Below are 15611 nucleotides of genomic sequence, written 5' to 3' on the forward strand. Positions count from 1 at the left end.
TGCTGATGAAAGACTCACGGAAAGATAACATACCGACAATCATTTTGTCGATTTATTGAAGATAAAAAACGAGAATACATCTGAGCAGTAAGAGAAAACTGGCGTGCGCGTTTGCCTGTGTTTTAAGAACAGTCGAACAATAACAGTAGAGGTACCTTTCGCTTTATCTCGCTATTCTCAAAAAACCATTTCAATACCGTGACGATGGCAACAGTCGTTGACGGTCGGAACTTTATTAGAACATAAAATAATGCTTATTTGCTTTCTTCTGTCTTCTTAACACGTTTTACACAAAGATCCCTTGGATTAATATCACGAAAAAGTCAGTCAGATACTGAACTCACGCTTGGGCCTAGTGAGCTAGGGTTGAATATCGTCTGAGACCTCCACACTTCTCGGCAGTTATCTCTTACATAATCTTGAATCTAAATGAGTTGGTTTGTTCTGGATAACACATACGTGTTAGCATGTTGAGTTATTTTGTCTGTTTTCATATGCGCATAATTTATACCACAATGAGGACGATCAAGCGTAAAACAAGGCGTGATTATTAGCTCAACCCGGCCTAGTCTGAATTCAACCACTACACTGCAAAGCGCACTTACTTTCGGCTTTGCTCTACACTCCACAAGTCAAAAACGGAGATTTTTCTTCAGGTGAGCTCTTTTTAGCTTCGACTTGATTTCTATTTCGAGAAACGTGTTCCTGATCGTAGTCCAGTTTGAGTACGATCAGACATAATAACAAACCAACGATTTGCCTTTCCTTCGCCTCTCCTCGTCTCTTTCCACTCTGTGAACTGTTTTAGTGCGTCAGTCACTGCTAGAAATCTCAGTGCAGTCGTATATACAGACGTTATCAAATATTTATATCCATTATCACATGTTTTCCTCCAAGTCTCCCATTCTATCTGACCGCCAGAATTGGGGCGTGTTACGTAAGTCAAAGTAAAACTTTACTCTGTTAACCAGACGTAGAACAAGTTTTCGTCGGCGTCACTATTCATAAAGTTAGCCAGTAAATAAGATTGTGATTTTACAGATTTTTACTATTTTAGCTGGGGAAAACAGCCCTTGCATAGAAGCCTATTAAATAGAAGATTGATTTAAACCAAGAATTAGGCAATGGGACTGCATGATTCGTAACAACATAAGGATTTGTAATCGGGAAAACTGTTTTACTATTACATTTAAACCTTAAGATAAGAGCATTTGGATAATAACACTTTGCTTGCTTTAGACGTTTGTATCTCGGTTCCCGTCCATTTTCTGGGCTCATCGCTATGTACAATACAATATTAACTTTTTTTTTTCAACGGTGTAAGGCCCCTAAAATGGCTATAATTTGGCCGGGGGTCCTTGGAAACCTTTGTAGCTTTAACCTATTGCTAGGTTTTCTATTATTTTAATTTAAAATTCGTTTATATTTTTAGGTTGACTAGTAGTCACTAATCCTTTGATTTGACTGTTATGTAACACATAAACTACGGACGTTGCTATTTTGAACTTCGTCAGTTATATTTAATTCTCGTTATATTTGCACTGGTTAGTATAAAGATTTATTGTACAGATTTACCATCTCCGTTCCTACACAATAACAGACTGTGATCGCAAGTGGTACAAATCCCAAACGTATGCACTTATACGCATGGTCTCCATTTTTACCTGGCGTGACAGGAGCTATTTTCAAATACACTTTGTTATGTTAATTGAAATCCAATCTACATTCAATATTCGAATGATAGCTGTGATCGAACTGTTTACATTCTTTACGTTTGTTAAAACAAAGCAATAGAGTATCGGATTAATAGAACACCTTTTAACTAAGCGGAACGCTTCATTCGTTTTGACTGAAATGAGCTTAACAAACGCACACATTCCTTATTAGGTTCTCGCTCTCTTCATTTGATAACACTTGTTGAACTTTAAGTGACCCTCGTGAAATATCAAATTGAGTAGCACAATTCGTGATTTGTATGACATTTTCAGTAAATATTGAATCAATGAGAGAAAAACGGAGATGCCCATTATGGAATTTTGCCCAAAAAAAAAAACGCGAACTTGTGTTGAGATCTGGTTCCCAAACTCTTGCAAAAAAATGTATGGAACACCCGCTGACCAGATTGGCTTGTCGACAAACTCTACAAAAATTTAATGCGTGTGACATTGTTATTTGTCAACCTATTTTGGCATTTGTTTAAAAATGTCACGCTAACATTAGGTCCATTAGGGACTGCTGAGTAGGGTAAACAGGGAGGTTTGCTATTCAGTGCATGTATACTTGCTAGATACTGTCCCAAAAGATAGACAAACAACTGATGGACAACAAAACGAAACAATTCTCCATATAGAGTATCACTGGCACCATTATGGGCAATTAACATGCGCAGTGAACTTGATAGTACGTGATTTAAAGTTCGTTCGTCATTTGATCCCAATTCGCATTCATTCAGATAATTGAAACAAGGCTGCGCATTTCGAGTGGAAATTGGTTACGAAATTGCAAGTTTAGGCAACAGTCTAACACCATGAAATAGCATTATTTTACCTGACAAGAAAACGCTTTTGGAGGAATCTGTGGACAACTGGCTAAATGGTAACTGATAGCATGTTTTTCATTCCTTGTTGTCTAAGAAGCAAAGGAAATCATGGCGTAGAAGACCTCTGAACGAAGGCTGTCAAAACTATCTCTGTCATTCTAGTCTTCTATAAGGTCTCATGGTCCGTATAAACCCAAAAGTATCGATATGTTGGATATCACTTTAATTGAAAACAGTCGAGTTTGTACGTGAGATTTAGTTTGAACACATTTAGAATAAGGAAGTTCTCTGGCACGGCAGCGAGATGCGTGCCACTTCCTTCGGAGCAGGCGACCACTTCCTCGAACAACTACATACTGCATGCCACATTTTCACATGTCATTATACAGATGTCTCTTACTGTTGGATCAGAATAATTTTGAGTCGACATTAACTCAAATTGTGAGAGCATGTTTCTATGGCAACCCATTTATTATGCTAATTGTTTTATTTGTTGTTTATGGCTTCCTGGTCACATTAACAAGAATTCTGATTTAATGGCTCCTCGTGTGCCCTTGACGATTGCCTAACATATAACGGATTGGGCCTCATGAACAGCATTAGCGAGCTAGCAACTAGCTTTATTAACATTTTCCTCATAGAAATGGAACTGACCACTGATGAGTTCTTGGAGCGCATTGGCGGCTTTGGTCGCTACCAAATCCTGCTTACCGTATTTTCCAATGTGGCTTATATGCTGTGGTGGGGCATGCCTACGATGGTCATGTTATTCATTGCAGCAGAGCCTGGCTGGAAATGTAAAAATAACGCCACATGTCCCTTTACGGAGATCAAAAGACTAGGAGATGATAACTACTCCTTCAGATGTGACATTCCCAGAGAAGATTGGGAATTTGGAAATGATTTCACGTCAGTCGTCACCGAGGTAAAGTACAGACGCGAAAAGGAATTATATTTTGAATATATCTAAGTATCTACTACCCCTCAGAATCACTCCACCCTAAGCAAGGGTAGCAGCAGCAGCAGCAGCAGCAGCAGTAGTAGTAGTAGTAGTAGTAGTAGTAGTAGTAGTAGTAGTAGTAGAGACTTTATTTAACGAGAATGACACTAATAGCATATAAAACCTAACAAACACAGCTAAACACGTGGCCCTCCGAAATTACAATAATAAGATCCACTAAATATTTACAAATCTACAATAAAAAATTTACGAGTAAAAGTTGCAGTTAAAATAAGAATAATAAAAACTAGATTGTAAAGTTTTTAGCGAAAAAAGCCATTTTAACACTGTTGTTTACTAACAATAGATTTCCACAGGCTGGCTCGAAAGAGAAGGCAGGAATACTAAAAGTCACCAAAATAAAATTGGTTTAAATTGCCGTTGATTGAAAAACGAAATCGTTGAAAATTTTGAAAGGTTTTTGTAAAACCGAGTGGAAGATCCGTGATGGCGGATTTTGAAATAATGACGTCATGAAAACGTATCTTCGTTCCGGTACGTATCCATTTCATCAAGGTCATGAATTCTGAAAGTAGTACCGGGCAGTATAGATCGCCATGATACGCGGTGGAGGATTCTTGTAAACAAACGTTGGAACAAATATAGCAAGTGAATATAGCATGATGCAGAATCCCTTCTGTAGAAGACAGACAAGCTCCAATCAGGAACATTCGGTCACACTAGTATTTTCTTCCCGTTCTCTATTTTTCCTGTCGTTTTCTATTTCTATTCGTTTTATGAAATCTTGTAAGCCCTGCAAAGTGAGAAGGAAGAGCAAGCTGTTCCAAAAACAGCTCGTTGAAAATGTTAAAGACAAGACTTCCGAGGAAATCTCTGAATGATAGCAGTTAAGTCGGACGACTGGACATCAGAGGTTGAGAACACATGAATTCCACTCTAACTACTCGGCCACTTACAATAATTATTTACTGACATGTACAATTTATCCGCAACGTTAGCCTGCGAGCAGGTTCTCTTGGGGCACGAGCAAAGATTAAGCCGCGAGAGACGAGCCTGCAAGCAAAGCGAGCTGGCGAAAATTTCATTTCTCGTACCAAGTCGCTTTACTCGTGCCGCAACGCATGATTGCCTGCTCGCAGGCTAGCGCAATATTGACCATTACCATTACTGTTACTACAGTAACGTTTTAATGAATTACATCTTTCACAGTTCGACCTTGTCTGCGAGCGTGGCTCATTTGGATTCATCTCAACCTCTGTTATTTTCCTCGGATTTTTTATTGGTAGCATCTGCGTGAGTACCATATCTGACAAGTTTGGCAGGAAGCATCCGCTGTTCGTCTGCGGGTTCATTTGTGCCATTTTTAACTTTGCTTCGGTCTTCGCTCCAGCGTTTTGGGTGTTCGCCGTTTTCCGTTGTATCATCGGATTCATGCAAGGTAAGTCTTGTGTTTAGAATTGATAAAGCGGTTTCAGTGATATTGAATGAAGTACGAAACGTAATGTAATGAACCGACGTAATGCTTCGAGCTTAAGACACGGTCTGAGCCAAGCGCTGCAACAAAAGCGAGGTAAAAGTTGTCGCGCACAGGATCGCAGCGACACTTAACACCTTAAGGTGGCTCACCAGGTTCCAGGCAATTTTCGACACGTCTTCTTTGATGGATTAATGTTTCCTCTCGATCGCTTTTATCTGATGCTACAGTAATGATGTCAAACAAATTCCCATGGCAAAGGTATAAGCGGTTAAAATCAGTATCAATTTTAGATTTATGGGCTTACTTCTCAAACGCAAGTCTGGTGACTGCAAACTTTTGTTATCAGATTGTCACCAGCCTGTTAAAATGCAACTTTTCGCAAATTTTGGAAAAACTGCGGGAGCAGATTCAGAGCCACCTTATGTTTTCGCAAATTAAAGTCGCTTGAATAAGAAGCTTCTACAACTTTCTAAAACTTGAAAGAAAGTTACATAAAATTTTAACTTGCTTGTCACAATTCGAAAACAAATGTGGGGGTCACCGGACTCATTTTCGAGTTAAAACTAAAATTAAGGATATTTTTTATCAGCTTATTCCGTTGCTATGGTAACCTGCAATGTCAAGAAAATGACTACAATTTGTTCAACAGTGATTCGGATTTTGGTTGATGTCATAACGGTAGTGCAACTGAAAAGGGTAGTAGAATGAATATATCAAAGTAGACCTGCAGAAACGTGATGGAAATTCTGTTCTCAGCCACCTTAATTGTCTGCACTCACTTGAGGAAGAGGAATTTTTCTGGAATAATTTAGTCAACAGCCTTGCTTGAATCTTTGTTTTTGTTGGATTGTCATTATGTCTCTTAAAAGCGCCATTTATGAAATGGATGACAAAAAGGACTTAAAAGCAGCTCGCTCTAACGGTGACCCATACCTATAAAGGACAGAAAAATTCGGAGACAGAAACTTTGGAGACGGCCTTACGTATTTTAGTGACCTAAATCTTGACGTGACGGAACATCATCGACGCGTATGATTTTGAAAATTTGATTGAAATTCCGGTTTATATTACATGCGGATCTGACAACGCTAAATAACTGCTAAAGATGATTATATTTAGTGCTATGGGTTAGCTTTTCCAGCCACGCTAATTATTTTGGCTCGTTAGTGCTCTTAAAAAGTGTAATTTTGGGGTCGAGTTTTGCTCTTTTCGGGGCAAAATACGTAAGGCCGTCTCCACAAGAAAATAAAAATCCAAACAGCCTCACAGTTGAAATAAGCTAGTAAAAATCTTCTTGCCGACAAAGTTTGCGATAATAGAATTTTTCTATCCTGCATAGGTATAGGTGACCGCTACAGCAAGCTGCTCTTAAACTGTGATCCATAGCAATAGAAAGAAAATTGTACATTATTCACAGGAAAGTTGCCAACATTTAAGTTTTTCTTGGATAATGTAACAGTATTGAGACTGGCAAATGTATGGACTTAAACTGTTCCGTTCGTGACCTCTCACCAAACCTTGCAAATCGTCCTTGGTCTTCGTCCGTCCGTCGCTCCCGTGGTCGTAAAAGAAATTGAATTGGTTTAAATTCTTTCTATGAAAACTAAAGAAAACTGCATCAAATCTTTTATCGACGCGCTTTCAGTTACTCACTTTCCATTCTGTTCAACCTGTAGGTGCTTTCACCATTCCGGTTTTCGTTTTGGCAACTGAATTATCTGGAGTTCGCCACAGAAGCACCGGGGGAGCCCTAATTTGGCTGGGTTTTTCGGCGGCCGTCATGAGCTTAGCAGGACTTGCCTACCTTATCAGAGATTGGAAACAGTTAACGATGGTCTCTGGAGCTCCGGGAATTTTGTTTGTGGCTTGTTGGTTGTGAGTAACTAGAAGTTTCCCTTTACTGTTTAGCATTGCAAACATCTTTGTAGACGTATAAGTTGAAAAAGTAATGAAGCGTTACAGCTGAAGCCTAAAAAGACTGATCCAAAGGGTAGAAACGCTGAGTTAGCAGGAACCTAAGTAGATTTAGAGAGCTCCGATTTATGTCGTAAGCGACTAGCATTGTGACTTTAAATAGATAGGATGCCTTGATAGCCGGCGGCAGGAGAGGATGATCGTGAAGGGTAGGAGAGTCGTTTCCCATATGACTGTTTAGCCAACCGGAACCGACTGACAGACAGATGGACAGACAGGCTGACGGACTGACGAACTGACGGACTGAAGGACTGACGGAATGGCGGACTGACGGACTGAAGGACTGAAGGACTGATGGACTGATGGAATGACGGAATGAAGGACTGACGGACTGACGAACGGACGGACGGACGGACGGAAGGACTCACTCACTAACGCAATGACTAACGGACGGACCGAGAGCCGAGTAAAGGAACGAGCGGGTAGTCGGACAGATGAACTGACCGACCGACGGAGGGTGGAAGGACGGACAGACAGATGATTGATTGATTGATTGATTGATCGTCTTTCGGGGGTTAGACTGAAGGCACTCAGAATTTTCTCTAAGATCCGACGTGCGTTTATCCACAAGAACGAGAACTCAAAACACGCTGAGAGGCGAGAAGTGGCTGGTCACTGGCCCGTGTTCTCCTTGTTTCGCCCCACGACAGACTGACTGACTGACGGACGAACGGACGAACGGACGAACGAACGGACGAACGAACGGATGAATTGACTGACTGACTGACTGACCAACTGGCTTACTACCTAACTAACTTAATTTTTAAAAAAATAAAAAAAAGTGCTTATTCTAAAAGGCGCATATTCTCCTCGTCATTACCCGTTCATTTATAACTTATTTTCTCACAGCTTTACCCCGGAGTCGATCCGCTGGTACCTAAAGAAAGGACGAGTGTCCGATGCCATGAACGTGCTGCGCAAGGTCGCCAAGGTTAATGGCAAAAAGATGCCCGACGCTACACTAAAATTACCCAATGATGAGAAGAAAGAAAGACTTGGTGATTTTCGTGACTTGTTTTCGTCAGTTAAAATGGCTCATAAGACGCTTCTTTCCTGGCTTATGTGGTAAGAGTCAATACAAATTTCTTAACTCTGCTCTATGCACTAACTTCAAAAACAAAAGAGGTTATAGCCCCTGTGACAATGAACCTTTTCCAAGTCGGAATGATTTGAAATGTTCTGGTATATCAAGATTGTGGCCCTTGCTTACCTGTCTACTTCTTATTACTTAAATACATCTTTGGGATTTGCAGAATGAACCACGCTATTCTAAAGATCAATGGATTCAAAGTTAAATTTTAATCAAATACGGAACGGAATATTATATTAGGCGAAACTATAACAAAATGAGATCTTTGATGGTGAAATGGGCCAAATTTAAACTTAGCTTATTTCACTTATCTGCCTCGTGTGCAATGTAATCAATTATCAAGTTTGGATTGTAACGAATTCATATCAATGCAGCTAAGTGGCGTTAGTAATGTAGGAAAATGCAAAGTTAGTGATATCGTACTGTCTTTACATTCTCGTCCCCAGAGCCCACGATCCTTCTGGCCTGCGGCAGGGATCGAGAGCTCTGGGCTGGCCCAACACCGAAAGTCCGCGATTCACGGACTTCCCGTCAAATCTGGCAAATCTGATTGGCTGAGAATACGAAACGATTACTCTGCGCACGCTCAGAAAATTGGGTCCAGCCAGAGCTCTCGATCCCTGCCGCAGGCCAGAAGAATGACGAGAATGACTGTCTTTAGTAATATATTGTCATGTGCTGTAAGTATTTCAGCACTGGTGTGTAAAGTAATACAAGGCTTATGATATTTAGAACTCGTAATTACTTTGTAATTTCCGAAGCTACAACCTTGGTCACAAGGGTTGGAAAACGTCATTCTGTAAGCATTTTTGCCCCTCCCCACCCCTGTGCATTGTTGACAAAATACTTTCATTTAACACAAGTCTGTATTTTACCATTTTTCAACATTGACAGGGGGAGTATGGGGTGCTGACACTTATTCTGTGGGTGTTACGGTTATAATTTCATGTTTTTTCACATTTTCCAACACAATTTGTCCATGGTTGTAGTTAATATCACGTCGACATGCAGTCTTGCTACTGAGAACTGAAAATGACAAACATCATCAAAAAGACCGCCAACTTGGATCCGCCAACTGTTGATCTCAAACATTTTTCAAGAAAAATATTAACCAAAAATTCTTTAGGGTGCCAAAAGAGTAGGGATTTTGGAAATTTGAGGAAAAGTCAAAAAGCTTGGCTGATGTCGATTGAAAACGTTATAGTTAAAACGATGAATCAGATGTAAATAAGACCTGAATACCGTAATAAATACATGTATCATAAAGTGATATCACTTGACGGTGTCCGCGTTAATATTAGACTTAAGGTGTCTTTTTCTTTGTTATTATTATTATCACACAGGTTCACTGCCTCTTTAATCTCCTGGGGTACATCGTTCCACGCACCATTCCTTGGTGGGAACATCTACGTCAATGTCGTGATTTCTTCCCTGACAGTGGTGCCCGCATATCCCATTATGGCAGGCTTGACACTGAAGTAAGAAGCAAATTCACCTGCTCTCTGTCTTATTTTAATTCATGTGGTGTCACCCCGTTGCGTCTCAATCCTTCTTAGGGAAAGAAAGTAGCCGAAAAGAAAGACTTGGGAGCTTGGGGAGCGGTACGAAAGGGAAAAAGGGAAGCCATCTGCCTTTCTTCTTCTTTCTATCCGTCTTCCACCGCTCGTTTTATACCTCCCTACAGCCTTACCGATGAAACCTCTACGAAGAGGAGAGGTGGAGAAATATTGTTAATGGAATGTCGCGAGTATGAAAGCGGTACTCCTTTAAGGCGGAGCCTTCTCGTTTAGACCATCATAGGAGTACTTCCCATTCCCTTGGGAGAAGAGGGGTTTTTTCGGAGGGTAAGACTTAGCATTGACTTATTTGACTCGAGTCCTCCCTTCTGAGAAAATAGCATCATCGACTCGTGTCCTCTTACTCTGTCTCTCGCAGCGGTGACAGCCTCTGTCTGGGTGGCATAATCCACCTCCTGTCCCTCTCTCTCCGCAGTTCTCCCCCACGTCTCCACCAGGTTCAAGTTGTTTTCTAACAAAACATCACAGACCTTAAATACTAAACCCGGTCATTGATAACTAAGGTTTTTCGTTCAGATTGTGTTTTTGTTGACCGTTACTATGACAACAAGCTCCTGATTTTGAGTCTTCCGGGCGGAGTTTTAAGTGCCAGGAAATATTTAACAGTAAGAGACTAAGCTAGGGATGCAGGAATAACTGATATTTATATAAAGTACTTTTTAATACGTTGTATTTTTTCTCCATTTTAATAGGATTGGTCGTAGAATGATGATTCTCATCTCGTTTCTCATGGCTGCTGTGGGAGCTATTGGGGCCCTTGCTTTGTCAGATAAGGCTGAGGATGACAAAGGTAAATAATTATTTAGCGGACTGGTTTCATGGTTCGGCGAATGTGGATCTTACATGTATAATTGAGCTTAGAACTAACTGCTGCGTGTGGGGTATCCGTGCACCCGGGTCCCTGGCTCCAATGGCTAGCATCTTCTCAGGAGAAATAGAAACACTCCAAGACGTTTAACTCCACGGAAAACATGAATGTTTCTTCAAGATGGAACACTTTGGGCCGACGCAGCCTTTTTTACTTTTTTACTTTTGTGATACTTCTGAAAAAACTACTGCTCAATGTTCATTTACTGAACGGATTATGCAATACGTTTTAGCAATCTGTTCGGTCAATTTTTCACAAAGGATTAATTTCTGTGAGTATAATTTACTTTTGTCTGTTTATCAGCTTACATGCTTGGAAAAATATTCATGTACATGTTCGTGGCTAATCTGGGAGGAGATATTGCCTTTGCGGTGGTATACATTTACTCTGCAGAACTTTTCCCTACAACAGTAAGGTAATGTATAATAATTTTACTACTTAGGTGATGAGAAAATTACAACAGTATAAACCTCTGACCAGACTCCTTTCAGCCTGTATGTCTCTCGAAAATCAGAAGAGACAACGGGGAGAGGGTTTTTAGACGAGAGAGGGTTGGGGCGAGACAAGGTGAACACGGGAGTGACCAGCCACTTCTCGCCTCTCAGTGTGTTTTGAGTTCGCGTTCTTGTGGATAAACGTACGCCGGATCTTAGACAAAACTCTGAGTGTCTTCAGTCTAACCCGTGAAAGACGATCAATCAATCAATCATCTGTCTGTCCGTCCTTCCACCCTCGGTCGGTCGATCGGTCCGTCTGTCCGACTACCGTCCGTTAGTCAGTGCGTGCGTGAGTGAGTGAGTGACTGACTTGGTGAGTGAGTGAGTGAGTGATTGATTGATTGATTGATTGAGTGAGTGAGTGAGTGAGTGAGTGAGTCAGTCAAGGTAGTCCGATCCGTCAGTCAAGCAGTCAGTCAGTCAGTCAGTCAGTCAGTCGGTCACTAAGTCCAGCAGGCAGTCATGCAGTAAGTCAGTCAGTCAGGTGTCAGTCAGGTGTCAGTTAGTCAGTCAGTCATTCAGTCGGTCATTCCCCTTGTCAGCTACTTAATCAGTCCATCAATCACTCGGTCAATTAATTTCTCTCTTTCACTCAGAAATGTTGCGATGGGGACTTCGACTGCGGTTGCCCGAATTAGTGCGTTTATTTCTGTGTATGCACCGCTTTTGGTAAGCGATTTTTTAATTATTTCAAAATTTAAGTCTTTAATCTAGTCAAAAGTACAAATCTAGTCCTTAACTCACTATTGTTTGCTTACTTGCTTGTGGTTGTAGCCGATATAATTAAATCGCGCCCTTATTGGCTAATTCTAGGGCATTATTCTCACGTAATGCGTTTGAGCCTAATACGGGCCTACAAAAACAAAGCAAAAAACCATATAATAAAAAAGAACTTATCAGCTTCGAACGTTCGGTCTTTGCGGGATGTTCTCAAACCTCGGCATTGCCGCTTTGACCTGAGAGAAAATGACGTCTTTTCGCTAAAGGGGATTGTTAAAATGAAACCATACTGTGATTTGTTCCTGAAAAGCTCCATTGGGAGGTTCACTAAAGTATTTATTCATTTAATATTTTAGTTTTTAACTTTGATTCTCTCAAATACTTTTTGCCAAATTTCTTCTTAAAACAATTCCTTTTTCCTTCGCAAAGGAGCCAAAATAACTAGCAAGGCTTATCAAGAGCTACATGTAATTACTTTGAGTTTTGATTGTTTCACTGGATTGTCTGTCCTTTGTGATTGGCTAGAGTGATAACTTTGGTTTTGATTTTACAACACTCAATTGAAAACCACCCTATGCTTTATTCAATTAACTGATTAGTCTTTAGGGTAGTCTCAAAAAGTCTATATTCGAGCTGTTCGAATCATTTAATTATTTAACTATTCAATTAATTAATGATTTAATTTAATTTATTTCATATTTTATTTATGTTATTATTTATTTTTTCACTTGTTTCCTTTCTATATGCAGCTGACCATTAATCGTTACCTGCCGTTTGGGATAATGGGCGGCCTATCGCTAGTAACAGCACTTTTGTGCTTGACCTTGCCAGAAACGCGTAACGAGCCGACCATGGAAGACTTGCATCCCCAACATGAAAAAGACGAACACGTTGAAGCTGAAAAATCTAATCTAATTACTAATGAGACGAAAATTTGAGTCTAATGTGTAATGCAGATCAAGCTTCGGTCATTAGCTTAAGCCTAAGCATTATGATGAAACTTGATCTTCCACACGTTTCTTATATTCACAGTTAGTAGCAGTATTTTCACACCTTTTCCCGGGCGGGGGGTGCGTGACTCCCATATGAAAAGGACTGGGTTGCTCGTCTTAGCTTTTAGGGGGTAAAAAGTAGTTTTGGTACCTGTTAGGGTGTTTAGCCAAAAAAGGTTCACAGCGGGAGCTTTCGCGGAACTTTTTAGGGTGTTGAGCCAAAAAAATATGACAGGAAACATTGTGTTGTTTCAGAATTAAGGGTGAACAAAATTTCAAGCCACGCCTACAAAACAGGATCTTGGTACCTGTAAGGGATTCTTTTCAAAATTTCCGACGAGCAACCCCGTTCTTTTTATGTGAGTCCCTCCGGGAGACTTCTCATATATCAGCGTTTTATCTTGCTCTTTTTTGAGGTCGTGTGAGAGCATAGAAGAGAAATTATTTGAGTAGTTTGAACAGCCTTGCATCTCTTATAAGTCTACCTGATCCTGTTCCCCATATGCACAAAATCCAACATTTCAACAAACAAAAGCAAATTCAAGCTTCCTTGCTTGTCTTTGGATTCTTGGTTCTATCAAGTACCCACGTTATTTGGATAGAATATACAAGCGCTGAGTTCTCAGAGGTGCAAACGAACTTATTAATGGGATTTTTGTAGACGGTAGAGAAGGGTTTACGCATGATAAGGGCAAGATTTAGTACGGAAATTTATGAATATCACATATTGCATGACGCATAAATATTGTTAACATTACGAGTGAAACGCGGTCATTACCACCCCCCCCCCTTCCAACTACTTCTTCACTTGAGTACCATTTTTATAGTCTTAGATATTTAACATTTCAACCAATTTATCCTCTACGGCTATTATGAAACATCATCTCTTGGAAACATTAAGTTTTCAAAGTTGGTATTTAATGGCGGTGCTTGAATACGTACAATAAAGTTAAGTCAAAGCACCACGTTCTAGTTCCTTTTTGAGCCGTTTTGGTCATAAATAGGGTATCGATTTTGGCCATTTTGGTCTTAAATAGGGTATGGTTTTAGCACTCTAGTCTTGAATTGGGTATATTTCTTAGAAAAAGCTACTTTTTCATCATTATCAATAAGACCATCAACAAAAGCCCTTCATAACTTATGTTTAGGGCAACTGTGCCAGCCGCAACGATCATAAATAGGGTATCAAATTTTTGGCCAGTACATAAAAACGGTCGCAAAAATCGCAGATTTTGGCCATAAATAGGTTAAGGGTTTTGGGAAGTGAGCCGCACACCCCCGACCAACCTTTCTGGGAGTACCCCCCGGGGTTTTGAGCAGCTCTAGGCTGCGTAGCAAGCGTTTCCGAGTTTTGCTCTCCTTCCAATTATTTACGCGCCACCAGAATGCGGAAAAGCTCTTCGTATGGGAACGCTTGCTACGCAGGCTCGCGCAGCTCCTAACCAGCCGAACGCCAGCGACTACCTGTGACTCATATCTGACCCATATCTCTCTCCGACAAAATTCGGCGAAATTCCGGCGAAATTCCTCAACATTATCTGTGGATTTTTTTTGAATTTGCTTTCGCAAGCACGGGAGGAAAAATGGCGGAGTTCACCATTGACTACCATGTCTTGATGAATTTGAGGTGGGGGCGGCGGGAGGGTGGGGAGAGGGGGTGAAAGCCCCTGGAAGAGAAGATCTGTTCTTGCGCATTTGAAAAAGTACGTAAACGAAGTTGCTGCTCGCTTCCCACCCTCTCTTGGTAAGCTGTATTTCGCTGGAGTTTTCTGTTAGCAGGAAAAATTAAAATGCGTTAAATTCAGATTTCTTGGCTTTTTTTTTACACTCTTTCTGACTTCATTTCCGTTCTTTTCTTTACTTTTCACGGTTGGAGCTGACTAAAAATGTTCTATTAGAGTAACTAAAGAACGGGGACAGATACAGACTTATCAGGCTAGGGGCAAATTGCTGACTGCAGACGTTTTAAGTATATTTCATGCTACCATTTCAACTATCGAGAGCTAGCCAAAAACAGGCTGACCTGAGTGTTATTCGAGCTAACAGGAACTTTATCCCACTTTGATTAGCCTGAATGTAAACGCATAGGTTAGTCTACTTACGATTAGCTCTCGATAATAGAAATGGCAACGCGATTTATGCCTTAAACGTCCGTAGGCAGACTGCATCCCGGTCGGCAGACTGAATTTTCAGTACCATCGGAATCTGCACCTACAGTCTGCATTGCGCAGTCTCAGTGTGTTTTTCTCTGATTTGTTGTTAACTTCCGTAGGAGCTGCGATCAAACGGCTTGAGTTAGAGATCAACCAGCGCATACTTTGGGGAAGGAAACCAGGGTTGAACATAGTTAAGGTGGCCGAACACAGTTTTTGCGCGCGCTTTCGCTGATGCAATCCAGCGCGCGCACAAGGATTGCAGAAAACAAACATGCCGTCAATAGAGCGATCCTTTTATTTTCTCAATACCCGCACTATCTGTGCTATTTTTCTCTATAATTAAACGCAGTGTATTGATGGCTTTAGTCTTTTATTACAAAGATATGTTAGGAAAGTTAACGATGCAAAGAACCCAGCAATTCTCAGCTTTTTCTTTGTTACCGAAAGAACCCAGTTAAATGCAGCGCATGCGTAGTAAGTCAAAAGATTGCGATTGAATGAGAAATTGCACTCTCGGAAATACGCCTATTTCTCGAGAACCACTCCTTAGAATTTCACGAAATGTAGCACGAAAATACTTTAGGAAATAAGTGACTGGAATATTGAAAATAATTGAACTTTAGCAAAGGAAATTCTAGATATTTCAGTTAACCGTCAACAAGGGATAATTAAAGATCTCTCTGTTGAATTATTAGCAAAATGGAGTTAACTTGTGAGAATCGTTACAAGCTTGTTGCATGTAAATTATAAAGAAAAACTA

At 40.5% G+C, this 15611-nt stretch overlaps 1 protein-coding gene across 2 annotated transcripts; it reads left to right on the forward strand.

Annotated features, from left to right (window-relative positions):
• The first annotated feature begins 501 nt into the window (after positions 1-501).
• LOC110062781 (uncharacterized) lies at positions 502-13660 on the forward strand. 2 transcript variants are annotated; one of them, XM_089275464.1, is made up of 10 exons: positions 502-656; positions 3181-3464; positions 4710-4938; positions 6654-6852; positions 7801-8016; positions 9385-9519; positions 10311-10408; positions 10790-10901; positions 11580-11652; positions 12453-13660. In XM_089275464.1, exons 2-10 carry the CDS (start codon positions 3183-3185, stop codon positions 12639-12641), a joined length of 1533 nt encoding a protein of 510 aa, XP_089131590.1. In that variant the 5' UTR covers positions 502-656; positions 3181-3182; the 3' UTR covers positions 12642-13660. The 2 variants fall into 2 exon arrangements, with proteins under 2 accessions (XP_089131590.1, XP_089131589.1); XM_089275463.1 differs by lacking the exon at positions 502-656 and adding an exon at positions 2405-2595.
• The last annotated feature ends 1951 nt before the right edge of the window (positions 13661-15611 follow it).

Source organism: Orbicella faveolata, unplaced genomic scaffold (genome assembly GCF_042242905.1).
Source record: "Orbicella faveolata isolate gen_17 unplaced genomic scaffold, um_ofav_v1 contig_36, whole genome shotgun sequence".
NCBI classification, from domain to species: domain Eukaryota; kingdom Metazoa; phylum Cnidaria; class Anthozoa; order Scleractinia; family Merulinidae; genus Orbicella; species Orbicella faveolata.

Bases quoted from the DNA above. Each gene is read 5' to 3' on its own strand.
- LOC110062781 (XM_089275464.1), top strand. From the start codon at position 3,183: ATGGAACTGACCACTGATGAGTTCTTGGAGCGCATTGGCGGCTTTGGT. The intron at 4,939-6,653 runs GTAAGTCTTGTG...TTCAACCTGTAG, and splicing joins TATCATCGGATTCATGCAAG to GTGCTTTCACCATTCCGGTT. The intron at 9,520-10,310 runs GTAAGAAGCAAA...CCATTTTAATAG, and splicing joins ATGGCAGGCTTGACACTGAA to GATTGGTCGTAGAATGATGA.